Here is a 19563-nt window from a genome sequence, read left to right as displayed (position 1 = left end):
TATATAGTCCCTGGGATTCTCCAGGCTAGAATACTGGAGTGGGTAGCCTTTCCCTTCTCCAGGGGATTTTCCCAACCCAGGGATCGAACCCAGCTCTCCTGCATTGCAGGCAGATTCTTTACCAGCTGAGCCACCAGGGAAGCCCAAGAATACTGGAGTGGATAGCCTATCCCTTCTCCAGCGGATTTTCCAACCCAGGAATTGAACCAGGGTCTCCTGCATTGCAGGCGGATCTTTACCAACTGAGCTATGAGGGAAGCCATTGATATGTCTACTCTTTTTTAAAAGAAAAATATTGATCGTGATATACTAAGTTGATTTCACAACTCCGTGAAGGGTTGTGATTTGCAATTTGAAAACCCCTACTGTTACAGAATGCTGTCCAGATATGAGTTCACCTCCACAGAAAGTGTAGGAGCTTCTCATTCTTCTGTCTTAGAGACACAGAAATAAGATCTTCTCTCTTTAAAAACAAACAAACAAAGGCACATTTGGAATTTCCTTGGATGATTGGGTCTGAAACTGTGAGTTGTAAGAAAGAAATGAGGAAACTGGGGATAGTTAGCCTGAAGGAAAGAAGGGATGGCAGTGGAAGGAGAGAAAGGCGCTAAGAGAGTAAACAGCAGGTCTCCAAAGTCTGAGTAGCTCCCAGGGTAACCAGATGTTGGAGGGACTAGGCATTTATCTGACTCCCAGGAATGGATAGTTATACAGTCAGCCAGAGTATTTATTGAGTACCAGCTACTTACCAGCTTCTGTGCTAAAGATGGCAAGTAGAAAAATAATAGCAACTCCAGTCAGGTTATCTTTATGCAGAGAAATTCTGCTTTTCTAATAATGTGAGTATGGTATGTATGCCTGATGGCTATAAAACAAATCTGTAGAAATAACGATCGACAGTATCGAGAGATACTGTTTTGAGATACTGTTTTGTGACTCATATAGCCCCTTGTTTACCAAGGTTGCCATCTGATGTTAATTTCTTAATAGTTAAGCATTCGCTTCCTTGTAGAAAGTGGTTCAGTTATGGAGAAGCAGATGCCCTCAGAAGGTGTGCTGCAAGCTTACTAACTCGGCCAAAACTTGTCCCAAGGCCGCAACTCCCCCATTCTGCTCCCCAGATGAAACATGAAACTGTCAAGGAGCTTCCAAATGAACTTTTAAAAAGCCCTTTTTAGAGTTCTAGCTTTATGAAAACTTTTCCCAAGAAAAATCATTAAGCTTTCCTTTTATTTTAGATTATTCAGTTTGCAGAAAAGCACACATGATAATGAGTACATGGTGTGGTGTGGCATTAGTCACTCAGTTGTGTCTGAGTCTTTGCGACCCCATGGACTGTAGCCCGCCAGGCTCCTCTGGCCATGGACTTCTCCAGGCAAGGGTCCTGGAGCGGGTTCCCATTTCCTCCTACAAATGAGCACATTAGTCTTCTCAGTTTCTCACCAGCAGTCCAGTCTCGACTTCACTGCCTATTCAGCAGCCTCTTTTAAACTCGGAAGTAAATCCATTAGAAGTTGTGATCCCCCATCAATTCGCTGTATTGAAACTTCAATGTTAAAGCTCATTGGAGGTGATCTGTGTGGGTTTATTATTAATATATTGAAGCTACAGCAAGACATATTTTGGCTCAATATAAAATGAATTTTCTAAGTGTAAGAGCTACCTTGGTAGGTAAGAAGTTCCCCAGCGGGTGAGACGTTCAAGAATAGCTGAAAGTCACCTGATAATCTGGTTGGACTAAGAGGAGAGATGTAACACAAAATTATTCCTTAGCTCTCTACCAACCTTAAGATTGTTGTTGTTGCTGAGTTGCTTAATCATGTCTGACTCTTTGCAACACCATGAACTGCAGTCCTCCAGGCTCCTCTGTCCTTCACTATCTCCCAGAGTTTGTTCAAATTCATGTCCATTGCGTGAGTGGTGCTATCTAACCATCTCATTCTCTGCTGCCCCCTTCTCCTTTTGCCTTCAATCTTTCCCAGCGTCACAGTCTTTTCCTGAGACAGACTGTTTCAATTAAGGGGTGACTTCACCAGAAAAGAACTTTCTATAGCTGCCTTCTGAAATCATATCCCCAAATGCAAAATTATTTTCTCCTTAAATGATGTATGTTAAAAAAATTGGTTAGGTCTAAATTAATCAGTAAGTATCATTTGGTCTCTTCTGACAATAGAGTCACAGCCCAGCAAAATCATATGATTAAAATAAGTTACTACTAATAACAACAATAATGACTGCCAATAATTTCAAATAAAAAATACTAATAACAGCAGTAATTATTCTTAAATAGCTAATATTTACTGACTATTGTGTGACAAACACTGCACTAAGTACTTCAATGACACTAATTTAGTGATTACCTAGTAAGTATAACTCTTATTCTCATTGAGTGGATAAGAAAATTTCATATGTTGTGAAGACTATATAACTCAGGCACTCAGATGAGGCAGAACCATACTGTCAAGTCACTGCGTATACTAACTCTAGAGAATTAACTCATAACCACTAGCCTATATATAATAAAAATTATGTAGGTGTTTCTGACCCTTGTTAGGATGTTTTGTCATTGAATTATTAGGGAAAATCATATACATCCAATCTTAAAATTTGAAATACTGTATCACAAATTTTCAACAATGGGGCAATGTTATGTAATTTATAGTATACCTACTCAGTACAGTTTTAAAGAATCTTTAAAATGCTCTGGACAAAGAGCTGTTAACACACAGGAAAACGTGTGCACTTACAGCATTTGAGATAGTAAAGCACAAATTTTTTTGTGCGGTGTGATCTCAACTTTCTTTAAAAAAAAGTTCATAGAAGGAAATAATCATAAGTTTGACCTATTTTGTTCTATTTTTTCTCTTCCTTTTTTCTATAATGAATCTGTGTCATTTCTGCAATTAAAAAAAAGTTTGTTTTGTTTCATTTGGAGTTCTAAAAAGCAATTTAATTCTCAGACACAAGTTGCAAGGTTTCTGATCTGACATTATGGTATATAAAGTATCATGCTCTCTTTTTTTTAATGAAGATATATTTAAATCTATGTAAAATCCTAAAAGATGATGCTGTTAAAGTCTGGCACTCAATGTGTCAGCAAATTTGGAAAACTTGGCAGTGGCCACAGGATTGGAAAAGGTCAGTTTTCATTCCAATCCCAAAGAAAGGCAATGCCAAAGAATGTTCAAACAGCTACACAGTTGCACTCATTTCACATGCTACCTAGGTAATGCTTAAAATCCTTCAAGCTAGGCTTCAACAGTACCTGAACTGAAAACTTACAAATGTACAAGCTGGATTTAGAAAAGGCAGAGGAACCAAAGACCAAATTGCCAACATCCATTGGATCATAGCAAAAGCAAGCGAATTCCAGGAAAATATCTACTTCTGCTTCATTGACTACAATAAAGCCTTTGACTATGTGGATCACAACAAACTGTGGAAAATTCTTTGGAATACCAAGCCACATTTACCTGCCTCCTGAGAAACTTATATTAGGTCAAGAAGAAACAGAACTGGACATGGAACAACGGACTGGTTCAAAATTGGGAAAGGAGTACATCAAGGCCATATGTTGTCACTATGCTTATTTAACTTATATGTAGAATACATCATGGGAAATGCTGGGCTGGATGAAGTGCAAGCTGGAATCAAGATTGCTGGGAGAAATATCAATAATCTCAGATATGCAGATGATACCACCCTTATGGCAGAAAATGAAGAGGAACTAAAGAGCCTCTTGATGAAAGTGAAAGAGGAGAGTGAAAAAGCTGCCTTAAAACTCAACATCCAAAAACCTAAGATCATGGCATCTATTTGCATTACTTCATGGCAAATAGATGGGGGAAAAAACGGAAACTGTGACAGGCTTTATTTTCTTGGGCTCCAAAATCACTGCAGACAGTGGCTGCAGACATAAAATTAAAAGATGCTCCTTAGAAGGAAAGCAGTGACAAACCCAGACAGCATGTTAAAAAGGAGAGACTTTGCTGACAAAGGTCCATATTGTCAAAGCTTTGGTTTTTCCAGTAGTCAGGTACAAATGAGAGAACTGGACCATAAAGAAGGCTGAGTGCCAAAGAACTGATGCTTTTGAATTGTGGTGCTGGAGAAGACTCTTGAGAGTCCCTTGTACAGCAAGGAGATCAACTCAGTCAATCCAAAAGGAAATCAACCCTGAATATTCATCGGAAGGACTGATGCTGAAGCTGAAGATCCAGTACTTTGGCCACCTGATACGAAAAGACAATGATGCTGAGAAGGATTGAAGGCAGTAGGAGAGGGGGACAACAGAGGATGAGATAGTTGGATGGCATCACCAAATCAAAGGACATGAGTTTGAGCAAGTTCTGGGAGATAATGAAGGACAGGGAAGCCTGGCAGGCTACAGTCCATGGGGTGGCAAAGAGTTGGACATGACTTAGTGACTGAACAACAAATATTTAAATATTCATATGTTCATTTAGCAGTAAGTGAATCTGTGTAGGAATGGGCAACTTAGCTTCACTGCAGAACACCCAATTATTAAGGTGCTTAAAGTTTGCTGATTCTACTTTGCCCAGAATGGAGTATGAAGGCTCAAAAGCTCCACAGAATTGACTCTTGCTGAGTTCCTTTATCAGTATCATTGAGAAAGATGATCCTGTATTTTTCAGCTCACAGAGAATTGTGAAGACTGGTTGGGCTGGTTTAAAGGACTTAATGCAAAGTGATGTGCTATATAATCAATTTTGACAAATCCTTCTAAGTGTAAACTGTCCCTAGGCCCCAGGTTGTCATGCATAACTTCTGGGGCTAAGGAACAGTAATTCCTGTATAAGGAAGCATGATTAACCTGGGGAGGATTGGGTTGTTTCTTTTTCATGAAGGCTTGGGCTGTCTGTCCCATGCAGATGTCGTTATTGTTTGACACATATTTTTGGAATACTCTACCTACCTTTGTTGTAGGTTCGTTAATTGTCACTTAAATGCCCCATGAAACTTATGTCTAATATGAATGGAAATTACCCAGCATTAGACGTTGGCTTCCCTTGTGGCTCAGCTGGTCAAGAATTTGCCTGCAATGTGGGAGACTTGGGTTTGATCCCTGGGTTGGGAAGATCCCCTGGAGAAGGGAAAGGCTACTGACTCCAGTATTCTGGCCTAGAGAATTCCATGGACTGTATAGTCCATGGGGTCTCAAAGAGTCGGACACAACTGAGCAACTTTGACTTTCACTTTCAGACTTTGTATTTAGAATCACTTTCAGAATAATTTTTTTTTTTTTTTGCTCTCCCACATGGCATGCAGGATCTCAGTTCCATATGCCCTGCAGTGAAAGCTCAGATTCCTAACAACTGAACCACCAAGGAAGTTCCCAAATTAACTGTTAATATTACCCTTTACCGCATTCTGTGAAGAGGACTGGGGCAAAACCTCAGCAGAATTCAAGTCTTCTAACTTTGCCTGCTATGCATTTGATGCACAAGAAAGATATGATTATACATCCCTCTCCTGGGTGGAAATATTCCTAACCTACCATTGTCTCCAATAATTTATTCAGAGATCTTCACAGTATAGTAACCTGGCAGCTAGCTACCTATCTAGAAGTTACAATGGTTATCCTTATATCGTAGAAGGAAAGAACCAAAATCAGGGCAACAGTGTTCTACTGGCCTTGACTTATACCTGGGCAAAGTAACTCTGTAGCACTACTTTGCCATCATAGATATATAAGCCCTGAAGTCCCTGCTCAGTTCAGTTTTAAAGTGGAGGAACCAGACAGGCTCCCAGAAACTAAATCTGTTTCATGGAGGAGGAGTCTGTGATTCAGGCTTAAGCCAAGGGTGTTGCCTTTATGACATAGGTCATTACCAAAAGTAAGGTAGGGATGGCTTCTTGCCCAAGAGCTGTCAGATGTGTTCATGGATTTGTGCTGAGTCTTTCACAATTCAGTAGAACCAGGCCATTAGAAATGCTACCCTGGGTCTTAACAGTGGTGTGTGCGTGGTCAGTCAGTCAGTCATGTCTGGCTCTTTGTGACCCCATGGACTAAAAACCCCTCTGACCATGGTATGTCCCAGGTAGGAATGCTGGCCAATTCCTTCTCCAGGAGATCTTCCCAACCCAGAGATTGATCCCATGTCTCCTGCATTAGCAGGTAGATTCTTTACCACTGAGCCACCTAGGAAGCCCCTTAATAGTGATACCTACAGCAAAACACGGACCCAAAATATTTCAGGCCCATGTGAGAACTATTGGAATAAAAGGTGTGTAGAAGGTGCTGTGAGAATAGCAGGGTGGTTATTAATTCAGTCTGTGAAGTTCAGGAGGATTCCCAGGGGTGGCAGTGTTTGAAGATGTGTTAGAAGAATGAATGGAGTTGGTGGACAAAAAGGAAAGAAGAGCTATCTGTGCAGAGTCATTATTTCTCCAGGAAGAAGACAGTGAAAAGAGAAGCTGTCAGGAGAGCAAGTCTGTGGAAGGAGTGGCTTGCTTCACTAAGATGTGAGCTTTATGCTTAGTGGATGAGGTGCCAGCAAAAGACTTTAATGAAGGAGAGATGACATGGGCTGACCATTTTAGAAAGAGCTCTGTGACAGCTGGTGTGTCTAATTCATTGACAGAAGGTGAGATGAGAGGGAGGGAACCAGTTTAGAGAGAACCTCATTCATGTCAATGACAGTGGTGACAAAGAGGGACACACAGACATTCTAGAGAGATGGTTTGGAGGTAGGATTGAGGGTATTGATTAATATCTCATTAGATATGGAATCAAGGTTTGAGGCTGAAGTTTGTAACATGTTATGACATGAAGGAAAATGTCCTCTGAAATCCATGATTTTGTCTGAAATCTCAAAACTATAGTATGAGATCTACTGTGTAGTAGGTTTGTGGCATCTGCCATTTGTACTAAATTTTTAACTTTCCAGAGCACTTCCTCTTGTTTGATCTCATTAAATATGCATTTTGACAGATGAGAAGACTAACTGTAAATGATGTGACTAAATGTATTCCGTTGGACTTGGCTGGGGTGAGACTAGAATCAAGTCTCCAGGCTCCCTAGTCTTGAGCTTTAAATCAAATCTCGAATCTGATAGTCTTGCATTCTGTGCCCCTCACCCTTTTTTTCTCTTTTGCATAGAAGATAGTAGAATTAGAAAGACTTTTTGACTCAAGGAGGAGGCTGGGCGTTTTGGAAAAGCTACAAAGAAATCTTGGGAGCTTTCAGGGAGGACATGGCAGCCAGCAGATGGGCAAAGGGCAGCAAGTGACAGTGAGCGTTCCAGGCCTTCCAGATGTCAGTGTTTTCATTGCTCAGAGTACAAATGTACCCTGAAGTGTTAGTTTCCCTGTAAACCTCATCCCTGCAAACCAGATGAGCCCTGGGAAGTGGGAAACGGAAGTGGGGAGGGACTACTGCTAATGGCTAAGAATGACAGGGACAGTAGCCTCTACTCAGGATGGTCCCTGAGCCCCTCAAGTCTGTTCGGAGGGTCCTGTGTGGCTTATTAATGAGCATTACACTCAAAATTCATCCCCACACAATCTCAACCAGGGAATAAGTAGATTTGTTGATCACGGTGGGTGAGATTGTCTGTGCAGAGGCTATAGAATAAATTCATTCAAAAATAGTACAGCCACTATGGAGAACAGTGTGGAGATTCCTTAAAAAAAAGTGGAAATAGAACTGCCATATGACCCAGCAATCCCACTCTTGGGCATACACACCGAGGAAACCAGAATTGAAAGAGACACATGCACCCCAGTGTTCACTGCAGCACTATTTACAATAGCTAGGACATGGCGGCAACCTAGACGTCCATCAGCAGATGAATGGATAAGGAAGTTGTCGTACATAAACACAATGGAATGTTACTCAGGTATGAAAAAGAACCCATCTGAGTCAGTTCTAATGACGTAGATGAAACTGGAGCCTATTGTACAGAGTGAAGTAAGTCAGAAAGAGAAACACCAATAGAGTATTTCAGTTCAGTTCAGTCACTCAGTCGTGTCCGACTCTTTGCAACCCCATGGATTGCGGCACGCCAGGCTTCCCTGCCCTTCATATTAACGCATATATATGGAATTTAGAAAGATGGTAATGATGAACCTATATGCAAGACAGCAAAAGAGACACAGATGCAAAGAACAGACTTTTGGACTCTGTGGGAGAAGGCCAGGGTGGGACGATTTGAGAGAATAGCATTGAAACATGTATATTACCATACGTTAAACAGATGACCAGTGCAAGTTCAATGCATGAAGCAGAACACTTAAAGCTGGTGCTCTGGGACAACCCAGAGGGACGGGGTTGGGGGGGAGGTGGGAGTGGGGTTCAGGATGGGGAAGACACATGTACACCCATGGCTGATTCATGTCCATGTATGGCAAAAACCACAACGATATTGTAAAGTAATTAGCCTCCAATTAAAATAAATTAATTTAAAAAAGAATAAATTCATTCAATACATACACAACCATGTGTAAGACAGTTAGAAGGAACCTGCTCTATAGTACAAAGAGCTCAATTCAGTGCTCTGGGGTAGGATGGGGATGGGGTTGGGAGGGAGGTCAAAGAGGGAGGGGATATGTGTACACCTGTGGCTGATTCACTCATTACAGCAGAAATTAACTCAATGTTGTAAAGCAGTTATACTCAAATAAAAATAAATAAATAAACCCTTTCAGTTTGAAAGTGGAGTCTCAACCCTACTGAGCAGAGGAAACAGAGAGTCTTGGTCCCTGCAGACCAGAATCTCTCTATTAGAAATAATAGTTTTGCAATGGTGGGAGAGTCATTTTGCAATTATCTCCTGTCCATGTTGGTGATTGGGAAGAGGCAAAACACCTGTCTTAGACAAGGTAGACATTTGAGGGCAGGAAGAGACTTTTCATCTGTAGGAGTTACTGTCTGTCTTGGGAGCCAAAACAGACAATGTTTTAGGATACCTGGAGAGAAAGAGGAAGAGGATTCTTGATGAAAACTCCTCAATGCACTGTTATCTTTTAGGCAGATGTGGTCTCTCTCACAGGATTTGCAACAACTACCTTTGCAAGTGGACGTGATCAGCTTCCACTCGTAAGTGACTGCCTTGGAAATGGTGATCAAAGAATGGTACTTAATAGAGACACATTCTGTGATTGTACAGCCCCCATCCTTCTGGGGCTTTCATTGATTATCTGTCTCTGTGTGGACTCCTAGCTCCAGCCTCAGGGACTCACCTGATTTCAGTGTGTTCCTTTGTCATCTAGAACTATGGTTGATAGTCAATACTAATTAAAAAAAAAGAAAAGTATCGCTTTTAAGGAAAACTTTTTTCTAAAAATAACTTTTTATTTTGTACCAGAGGATGCAGACTGTGCTAAGTTGCTTCAGCTGTGTTGGACTATTTGCAACCCGATGGATTGTGGCCCCCCAGCCTCCTCTGTCCGTGGGATTCTCCAGGCAAGAATACTGGAGAGGGTTGCCAGGCTCTCCTCCAGAGTGGCCAATTAACAATATTGTAAAATTTCAGGTAGACAGCAAAGGGACTCGCCATAAATATACATGTAGTTTTTTCTTCTTTTTACTTTTTATCCTAATATTTTCATGTGGGGAGGGAGAGAAGTCCATAGAGAAAAATATACTTTTATACCCAGAAGTGTGCTTTAAACAGACCTTCTTATTTCATTTTATGACTCAACCTAAAACCTGCAGATTCCCACAACTTTCAAGCCCATCAAGGCAGCCATTCCATTAAGACCAGTTCGAAGTGTCAATGATAATCTCATTTTATGAAAACCACTTTGGACATTTAAAAAAATCTCCAAGCAGTTGAGCCAATTCAACCCGTTAGTTCTGTTTTCCCAGTGATAATTTGTTTCTGAACATGCTTTCAACTGATTTTTTAAATAAAACATTTACACTGAAATGACTCCCCATCTTAGGTGAGTTTGATTGATTTCTATTAGAGTTAAAAAAAAATCATAGGATTTCTGAGCCTGTGCACTCTTAGTTTGATAAATGAAGTAACAGGGATAAAGGGTAGGTGGTTACCATGGTGACCATAACATCTGATTTCAGTAGCAACAGATAGGGAAAAGTAACAGTACCATACTAAGCTGAATTGTAATGATGATCAATAGTTGAGAGAGGAAATTTAAATGTCTAGGCTCTACTTAGCAACAGATCAGTCAATCAATATATGAATAGCAGTATCTACACCTTAGCTTCATATGCATGTACCGTACAGATCAAAACAGAAAGAAAATTGCAGCCTATGTGAAAATTAAAGAGTCCTTAAGCATATTTGGAAAATACTCTTAGGAGAAAATAAAAATCATTCTAATTTCCAAATTTTAACTATTCATCCGCAGAATATCAGGATAAGTTTAAACTACATTGGCATTAGAAGATTTTAAGGTTTAAAAGAAATGAAAAGAGTTGTTGATCTTTCAGGCTGAGGGGACCTAGTTTCTCGACTTGGAGTTGCCACACAAAAAGATAAACTTAGAAGTTTTGCATCCCTAAACCATCCCTTTTTGAATACTCTTCCTGCCTAAAGGCTGATGTAAGCAGGCACTTCCTGGCCTGGGGGAGCTGGCAGATTCCAGCCTGCCAGCTGAAGAATTAACTCTACAGTGTGAATAACTTTGTTTACTCACTTCTGCATTTTAAAAGAAGATACCGACTAGCACTACAGTATTGGAATTTCAAATACCAGCAGCCAAGCTGGACGGTGGGATGGGACTGGGGGTTAAGAAGTCTTCCGGGCTCCCTCAGCAGACTCCCCGGGCAGGCGTCCACGTCCACCACCTTTCCAGCGCTAAGGCATTTTTTAGATGAGAAGAGGAAAAAGAAAGAGAGAGAGGTGAGTGAAACAGTCAACATCTGGAAAATGATTTGTACTGCTTTTAAAAGGGTGGAATGGGGAAAGTAATCCATCTCTTAAATTGGCCCTTTTGTGTTGCAAAGCATCTCAAACTAGCTCTGCCACTAGCCTGAGCAGGCGGCCCCACCTGCTTCACTCCTCAGAGGATTTGGCCCCAACTCAAGAGCGTCAGGAGTGTGTGCTGAGGGCGGAGTTGATACACCGTAGAGTCAGCCAGGAAGAGGGGAGCAGAGCTGACTTTGGAGAGCAGTTGCCTGCTATGCTGAAAACCTCTGGAAACTGGCTAAGGAGCTGTGGTGAGAACCGTGCGGCTTTTCTCAGACCCATTTCTCTTGAGAGACCAGTGGGGAATTGTGGCCAGGGCTATGAAAAGAGGAGAGCAGAGGCCCCTCCCCTCTCCCTTCCTAGAACTGCAACGCCTGCCTTTTCTTAGCACCCACTGCTTGCAGGCATCTCCTTAAGGCTGTTCTGTTTTCTCGTCTGTTGCTGTCTGTGTTCTGGGGGAACAAGAATCAGTGAATTTTTCTCTCCCCCCGCCTCAGTGCCGCCCTGAACCACACTCCACTAGTTTGATTCACCGCTGGCCTCTTCATAATAAATCTGCCTCATGTGAGCAGTTGACGGTTGATACTGTGTACCAGAGAGAGATTTAGGAATGTGAAATTCTTGTGGCTGACTTAAATGGGTTCCAGAAATGCCTGGATCTACACTGATTTCAGATCAGATATGTGATGTATGCAAGTTCTGTTCAAATAGCCAGAGTCTGCTGACAGAATGGTTCTAATGAGGGGATGGAGGTGGGCGTACAGGTCTGAAAGAAACAAGAGACGTAGGGGCTGAAATCCCACTTTTAAGCCATGTAACCTTGGGAAACCAGTGAACTTTCTGCCTTCAGTTTTCTCAGTTGTAAAATGGGAATGACATTACTTACCTTGTAAGATTGAAAAATTAGTTGTATAGGTCTAGAGGACAGGGACCATAATCACCTTATTTAGGGGGTTAAACATCCAGAGAAAGTCATTTATTAACACTCTTAACTTTAGTAGTTAAGAATGTCAGCTCAGATCATTCTGCCTGCTTTCAGATTGCAGCTCCCTCGTGGTTTGCTGAAGTTGACCGAATAACATATGCCTGTTTCCACATTTGTAAAATGGTAATACTAACAACAAATATTTCATGGATCTGTGAGGATTTAAAGAAGCAATGCTTCATATATCAGGTTGGCCAAAAGGTTTATTCAGTTTAAAAGAAAAAAAACAAACAAACCTGAATGAACCTTTTGGCCAAGCCAGTATAAGCCCCTCAGCATAGTTCAGCTTGGTGCTCTGTGATGACCTAGAAATGTGGAATGGGGAGGTTGGAAGGGAGGCTCAAGAGGGAGGGGATATATGCATTCATGTGAGTTGTACGGCAGAAACTAACACACATTATAAAGCAACTATATTCAAACAACAACAACAAAAGAAACAAACAAGCTCCTAAGCACTATGCCTAGCACACAGCAGTCAGTAATTGTTGGCTGTTGATATTATGAGGCAGAAATCTGACTGTGGAGCCAGACAACTGACCTTGCTAGACTAAGTTCCCAGGTGGCGCTAGTAGTAAAGAACCTGCCTGCCAGTGCAGGAGACAGAAGAGGGGTTCCATCCCTGAGGCAGGGAAGATCCCCTGGAGGAGGAAATGGCAACCTACTCCAGTATTCTCGCCTGGAGCATCCCATGGATAGAGGAACCTGATGGGCTATGGTCCATAGGGTCACAAAGAGTCAGACATGATTGAAGTGATTTAGCTTATGCACACCCGAGACTAAATTAACCTAATTTTTTAAAAATTTGACTGCAGAGGCTGGATGAGATGAGTCCTAAGGAGCCTCTACCTCTTACCAGTTGTGTGCCTGGGAGTATCCACGTGCGTATAACATAGACTTACACCTTCCTTGGTAGGGGCCATACATTGAAAATTCATACATTTTATGATGGAAAAATACAACCCAACATAACATACATTTTGGACTTAAAAATCATAGCCAGTGCCTAAAACCAGATGTGTCATTTCATATATTCCTGTGACTTGATTTCCTGAAGAATGTATTTTTGCATCCTTAGATTCTACTTTGCATGTTCATAGCTTTGGAAATTTGCATCCAAACACTTTGCACTGGTTTTAAGAGATTTATTCACACAGGTTGGCTGAGAATGACACTTGGTAGCATTTTCAGTTTCTGGATTATTTTTGAGAAGGAACCTTAACCTGTATCTCTGCATTCTGCTGTCAGTTAATATGTATCTGCCATTATATTTGAGCTGTTGGCAGCCAGTTTAAAAACCAGCGCAGAGTCACTCCTCACTGGGCCTCTGGGCAGGATGTAGATTTGCTGGGCTGGGGGATTTGCATTCTCTTCAGACTGGGAGTACCCCCTCCCAACATTTCCGTTGTATTTTATTCTTTCCATATTCAACGCCCCCCCCCCCCCCTTACTATTTAGCTTCCCACAATTCCTCTCTAAATCCCTAATGGGTGCTCTGAGCTAAGCCAACACCCTCATTAAACAGAACAATTAATCACAGGTTTTCAGAATTAATTTGTTTGATTAAGACCACCAAGAGGGCAGGGACTGTGTTTTCTGATGCCTGGCACATAATAGGGGCAGTTTTCGCTTTTGCATCATAGGAAGAGATCATAGAGATGAGATCTTAATAATCAATGGGGAAAAAGTACCATTGGCTAAGATATTGAGCAAGCAGCTTTTCTATGCCTTAGTGAGTTGTCACACAGTCCTTTCTAGCTTTGGGTCAGCTTCCAACCTTTTATCCCTTGTACTTCAATGTTACGAAATATCTCTGGGAGTTCTTTTAATGTGCAGTTTTTTGCCAGTATTATTTCCTCTGGGACATCTTCATCCTTTCATCCCAACCACTTTCTTCATTCATGTTCCTAAGTTTGCCTTTGGTCAAGTTCCCCTGACTGCGTATCTGGTTTTTCTCAAAGGGTGGCAGTGTCAATATTCCCACGATCAGCTATGGCTTCTAAAAGTCCACTGTTCCACTTGAATTTCACTTACAGCATTATCAATTTTTGTTTCTTTGCTGTACTTCAATCTTCGTTGGCAAATTCCCTCTTTGTAAATGTAAATTCCCATTTCTGTAAAATGTTGTGTGGGTTTACCACCAGAAGATGAGGAAGCAAAACAACTACATGCTTTGCTGTCTGTATGTGAACTGAACAATATGTCTGAAGTGACCCATTCCCAACAGACTTTGAAAGAACTGACCCAATAAGTCTCGGGGAACATAATGTGCATCTGTTACTATGTAGTGACTGTTGACCAGAGAGCTAGTAGCAAGTTTATACTTTACTTACTCACAGTTAATATACTGCGGTAACTGAAATTTGAATCTTGTTGTTAGGGAACTGCTGTTCCTTAATTAAGCTATAGTAATTGAAATTCATGCATGTTGGAACCACACAAATAAAAAACTGCCCATAGATAGTTGCTTAATAATAAATATCTGTTGAATGAATGAACATACTCATGCATTCACACTGATCTCAGTTTTACAGTCTGAGTGTCCTTTTAGCCTTGCCCATAACTATTTCCCTTCTCTTCCTTCCTGGACATAATAAAATACCCAAAGTGTCAACTGCTCTTTGCAACCCAATGGACTGTAGCCTGCCAGGCTCCTCTGTCTATGGAATTTCCCAAGCAAGAATACTGGACTCAGTAGCCATTCCCTTTTCCAGGGGATCTTCCCAACCCAAGTATCAAACCCAGGTCTCCTGCATTGCAGGCAGATTCTTTTCTGCCTTAGCCACCAGGGAAACCCTAAATAGTAGGTAAAAACATGTCTACTTAAAGCTAGCTTTGAACAAGTCATTAAACTTTTGGGTCTCATGTGCTAAAGGCCCAGTTACTTCTTATTAAAATTCTTCCTGATTGGGACTTCCCAGGCAGTTCAGTGGTTAAGACTCCTTGCTTCCACAGCAGAGGGTGTGGGTTCAGTCCCTGGCTGGGGAACCAAGATCCTGCATGCCATGCTGCATGGCACAGCCAAAAAAAAAAAAAATTCCCTGAGTGCCTAGCTTTACTTCTACAATAAATGAATACAATCAATAGATTTATACACTAAATTCAAAAAGGACTCTCAGGCTCCAAGTATTGATCATTTTCTCCCCTAAGAGCAGGCTCAGGACTTGGCAGAGGAAGCTTCTGAAATCCTGCCTCCACGAAGGATGCTCAGACCCAGTGGGCAGTGGGAGAGAGGGGTCTTATACTGACAGAACTTTCCTGATCCAATTCTCTTACTGTCCTAAAATCTAGTAATTAAAAAAAAAAGTAGAGGATGTCTAGGGGAGAGACTCAAAGATAATCCAAAATTCTACTTGGCCTTTGGTCTCAAGGAGTTTATATTCTAGAATGGGCTATGAATCCTGGAGACATGTAAGCAGGAAGAGTGGTGGTTACCAGCACTGGTTTGATCTGACCCAGTTTCAGGGTTAGATCTGTCACTTCCTAGCTCGGTAAGCTTTCGCAAGTTACTTAGATTCTCAGAATCTCGTTTCTACATCTGTGGAATCTAAGAATTATCTCTCAGTGTTTTGAAGAGTTTTGATCAAGATAAGGAATGCAATGTACTTAGAGTAGTATCTTTTGTAGTATAAGAGCTTGGAAAACGGAAACAATTTTCGTCACTGAGACATGATTCGAATACATGTTGTCTTTGTTTAAATTTATTTGGCAGCACTATGTCTTAGTTGTGGCACGTGGCATCTTTTAGTTGTGGCATGTCAGATCTAGTTCCCTGACCAGGAATCGAACCCAGGCCCCCTGCATTGGCAGTGTGGAATGTTAGCCACTGGGCCACCAGGGAAGTCGTAGATGTAATTCTTTTCACTAAGATTGCGTAGAGTTCTGGTTGCAGAGTGTAATATACAGGTGAACTTTATGAAAGCTATCCAGCCCATTCATGAGGGACCAAGGCTAAGACCTTTGTTTTCTCGTGCCTCCTTATTGATGTCCACTAGGTAATTGAGAATCTGTCTTATATTCTGCTTTTGTGGAGTCGGCCCCCTCTATTCTTTTGGAACCCCTCCTTTGGGTGCGTTCAGAGGCATTTTCAAAATTTTCAAGAGTGAGTCACTCAGGTCACATGGTGGCAGGGCCTCACTCACTCATATGCTGACAGGCCGTCTCTCCTAGAACGATCAGCTTGGCGCAATGGCATCCTCCTCTCGTTACCACATGTCCCCACAGCCAGACACATGCACCTGGAGACTTTTTGAACAGTCACTGTTGTGCCTGACTGCTGGGCCATGGGTCTCAGTTCTGGCTGTGTGGGGCACTTAACAAGTGGAGCTCTGCCCAGGGATCCTGATTCAGTTAGTCTGGAGTGGAGTCGAGGCACCTACATTTTAAAAGTGGTTCCCAGGTGAGGAGCAGGCAGAGCTGAGAACCGCTGCTCTAGCGCCAATAGGTACAAGAGTCTAAGAACACAGCCAGCCCCAGCTGCAGGTGCCTGCAACTTGTGACCTTCACTTGTCGGCAGAATGAATGTGACCTTCACTTGTCGGCAGACTGAGGCACAAACTGGCCTTGCGGTGTAAGAACCTGGTTGCTGCCTGTTCTCCTTACCTGGGGGGGGGGGGGGGGGGGGGGGGGCGGGCAACGTTTACTTATGTTGTGCCGTCAGAGAGCAGTCCCACTCCTCTTGACTGAACTTTTTATAACAGCTGCCTAATTGGTCTCCTTGATTCCGTCTCCCTCTCTTAACCTGTCAATCCACTCTCCACTCTGCCAACAAAGTCATCTTGCTAAATCAAGAATTCCATTGTTACTCCTCTCCTCTTCCTCTTTCTTTTTTCTTTTTTACATTTTGTGGGATCTTAGTTCCTGACCAGGGAGTGAACCCCCACTCCCTGTAGTTAGAAGTCTCAACCTCTGGACTGCCAGGGAAATCCCCTCTCCTCTTGTAGCCACAAAGAGCTGTTCCTTGTTGCCAGCCTGGGATAGTTCTCATACCTTCAAGGGTGTTATTTCCCTGCCAGAACACTCTGCCTCCCAGTTAACACTAATAGTATAACTTTCATAAATAACAAAATATTTCTCTATTTGAAAATTTAATCTTTTTTTAGATCCCATGCCACATGTTCTAACACATGTATATGTTTGACCAACTCTTACATGTATATGTTTGACCAACTCTTACTGGGTTTGACCAACCCAGTTCTAGACCTTCTCTGAGAAGACTTCTCTATCCTCCACTACCCATCAGCAGCATGTGTACTTTCTCTGGGCCCACAGAACACCATCAAAGAATTCAGCTTCTTGCATTGTAATTTGCTGTTTATGATCTACTTTCCTCCCAAGGATATGTGCCATGTTTGTCTTTGTAATTGCTTTAGTGGGCTTCCCAGGTGGCTCAGTGGTAAAGAATCTGCCTGCCAATGCAAGGAGACACAGGAGATGCTGTTTTGATCCCTGGGTTGGGAAGATCCCTTGGAGAAGGAAATTGCAATCCACTTGCCTGGAGAATCCCATGGACAGAGGAGCCTAGTAGGTTACAGTCTGTGAGGGTGCACAGAGTCAAACACGACCGAGCCCGAATGCACACATGCAATTGCTTGAGCAGAGTGGACCACCAAGGGGATTGGGAGCAGGCTTGAGGGAAAACCATCTTCAGTCCTTAAAAAACACCTGGATGCAGATGGTTCACTTGACAGTGGATTGTTAACTCTAATAATGTCATTTCCTGTAAGTCATTGGGGCACAAAAAAGAATTATCCCAAAAATAAACTAAAAAAAATTAAAAAGTGAAAAAAAAGTATCCCAGAGGTTCTGCCTTTATACACAGAATTCCAATTGCTGGAGCACTTACTTCCCAAGACAGTCTAAGCCACAGTCAGCAAGACTGCCTAGATTTCTGTGCTCAGCTGACCAGAGCTCCCACCATACATCACTGGGTTCACTTTATTACCCAAGAAGGGACGGATTGCATTGCATCATCTGTTTAGAGGGCATTTTCCCAAAGAACCAATGAAAGGCAGCCAAAGAGAGCTGTGCATTTTAAAAGCATTTTACTTATTTCTTTGGCTGCACCAGGTCTTAGCTGAGGCATGTGGGATCTAGTTCCCCAACCAGGGATCGAACCCAGGCCTCCTGCATTGGGAACATGGAGTCTTAGCCACTGGATCAGCTGGGAAGTCCCAGAGCTATGCATTTTTGTGTGTATACTTTTTTTTTTTGGCCCTGTATTTTAACAGGCAGACACTGTAATCAGCTGTCATGATAGCTATAATCAATTAGCCTATGGGCTGTTTGTCTCCATCTGTACTAATTAAATATTTGCTTTTGTTATTTTTGTTTTTTCTTGCTACTGTTGAACCATGTGACTAAGCACCTAAAAACCTTCAGCTGCTGTTCTTTCTCTCCTCTCTATAGCTGTTCCTTCTTTAAGACATGGCTGCTGCTGCTGCTGCTAAGTGGCTTTAATCATGTCCAACTCTGTGCGACCCCATAGACGGCAGCCCACCAGGCTCCCCTGTCCCTGGGATTCTCCAGGCAAGAACACTGGAGTGGGTTGCCATTGCCTTCTCCGTAAGACATGGCAGTAACCCATTAATCTCCAGAGAGATTTGCAAATATCTGCATTCATATCTAGGAGTTACTTATTTGAAAAATAAACTCAAGTAGGTCCTCTATTGTTAGCTCTACAGATATGAGTTTAAGCAAACTCGGAGATAGTGAAGGACAGGGAAGCCTGGCATGTTGCCATTCATGGGTTCACAGAGAGTTGGACACAACTGAGCAACCGAACTTCTATTGTTGAAGTAGAAAGCAAGAAATCAGAAAACATTTGTTTCTTTTGAAACTGAGATTTTTCTCCAGTAAATCACAAAATAGAGATGCTTCCCTGACAATAAGCTTAAGAACACAGCAGAGAACTTTTAAGAGTTGGGCAAACATTTCAGCTAACATGGCTGCACAAGTCTAGAACCTAAGCTAGAAACTAAAAGAAAAGTAAGATCTAGCGTCTGCCTGCAAGGAGCTTAAAGTCTAGAAGAAAGATTTATTTAAAAAAAACAAAAACAAAAACCCAAACACAATAAAACATTAAGGATGAAAGAAAACACCCACTTTTCAAAACATTCTGTTGTGTGCTCAAAAGAAAATTGTCCCTGACCTCTCTGTCTTCTGGTTTCTATCTGCAAAATGGGTATAATCCATGCTGGTAACCTGATTCTTTTTAGAATGCATTTTAGTGAGAAACTGAAAGGATTTTTAAAGTCTTCATACCCTTGGGGATAGGTATTATGTGAATTCCATGTTAAAATCATAGTGCATTTAAAGCAATGCTCATTGTACTATTAATCAATTTTTGTCACTAGCTCCATACAAAACTTACTGAGGTTTTGAAGTTCTTATAGAAATGAAAACTTACTGAGGTTTTGAAGTTCTTATAGAAAACTTACTGAGGTTTTGAAGTTCTTACAGAAAAGAAAAACAGAGCAACTAGAATTAATTTCACTGGTTAGGTAGGGAAGGCTAGGTGAGGATAAGACCCCGCCAAGGACGCCAGAACTTGCTGCCAAGGCTATTGACTCTTTGTGGTCACTTTTAATGACTGTTTTTTTTTAACTTGTCTGCGGCTTGGGGCTCTGATTATAGATTTATGGATGCGTAGTTTTCTTCAACAGGGAATTAAAATTTAACAAA

General features: G+C 41.8%; 1 protein-coding gene across 34 annotated transcripts in view; it reads left to right on the top strand.

Annotated features, from left to right (window-relative positions):
- The window catches only part of DLG2 (discs large MAGUK scaffold protein 2), a 2231561-nt gene that overhangs the window by 1947888 nt on the left and 264110 nt on the right, over positions 1–19563 (top strand). Inside the window, exon 1 of one of the 34 annotated variants that reach the window (XM_043919119.1) lies at positions 9642–11149. The exons of the other annotated variants lie outside the window; for them this stretch is intronic. Within the exon in view, the coding sequence (XP_043775054.1) occupies positions 11113–11149 (37 nt within the window). The 5' untranslated portion in view covers positions 9642–11112. Of the gene's footprint in view, positions 1–9641; positions 11150–19563 lie in introns of those variants that run through there. 34 annotated transcript variants of the gene reach the window in all.

Source organism: Cervus elaphus, chromosome 2 (assembly GCF_910594005.1).
Source record: "Cervus elaphus chromosome 2, mCerEla1.1, whole genome shotgun sequence".
NCBI classification, from domain to species: domain Eukaryota; kingdom Metazoa; phylum Chordata; class Mammalia; order Artiodactyla; family Cervidae; genus Cervus; species Cervus elaphus.
Note: the sequence above shows the minus strand (reverse complement) of the source record. Positions and strands in the feature narration are given on the sequence as shown.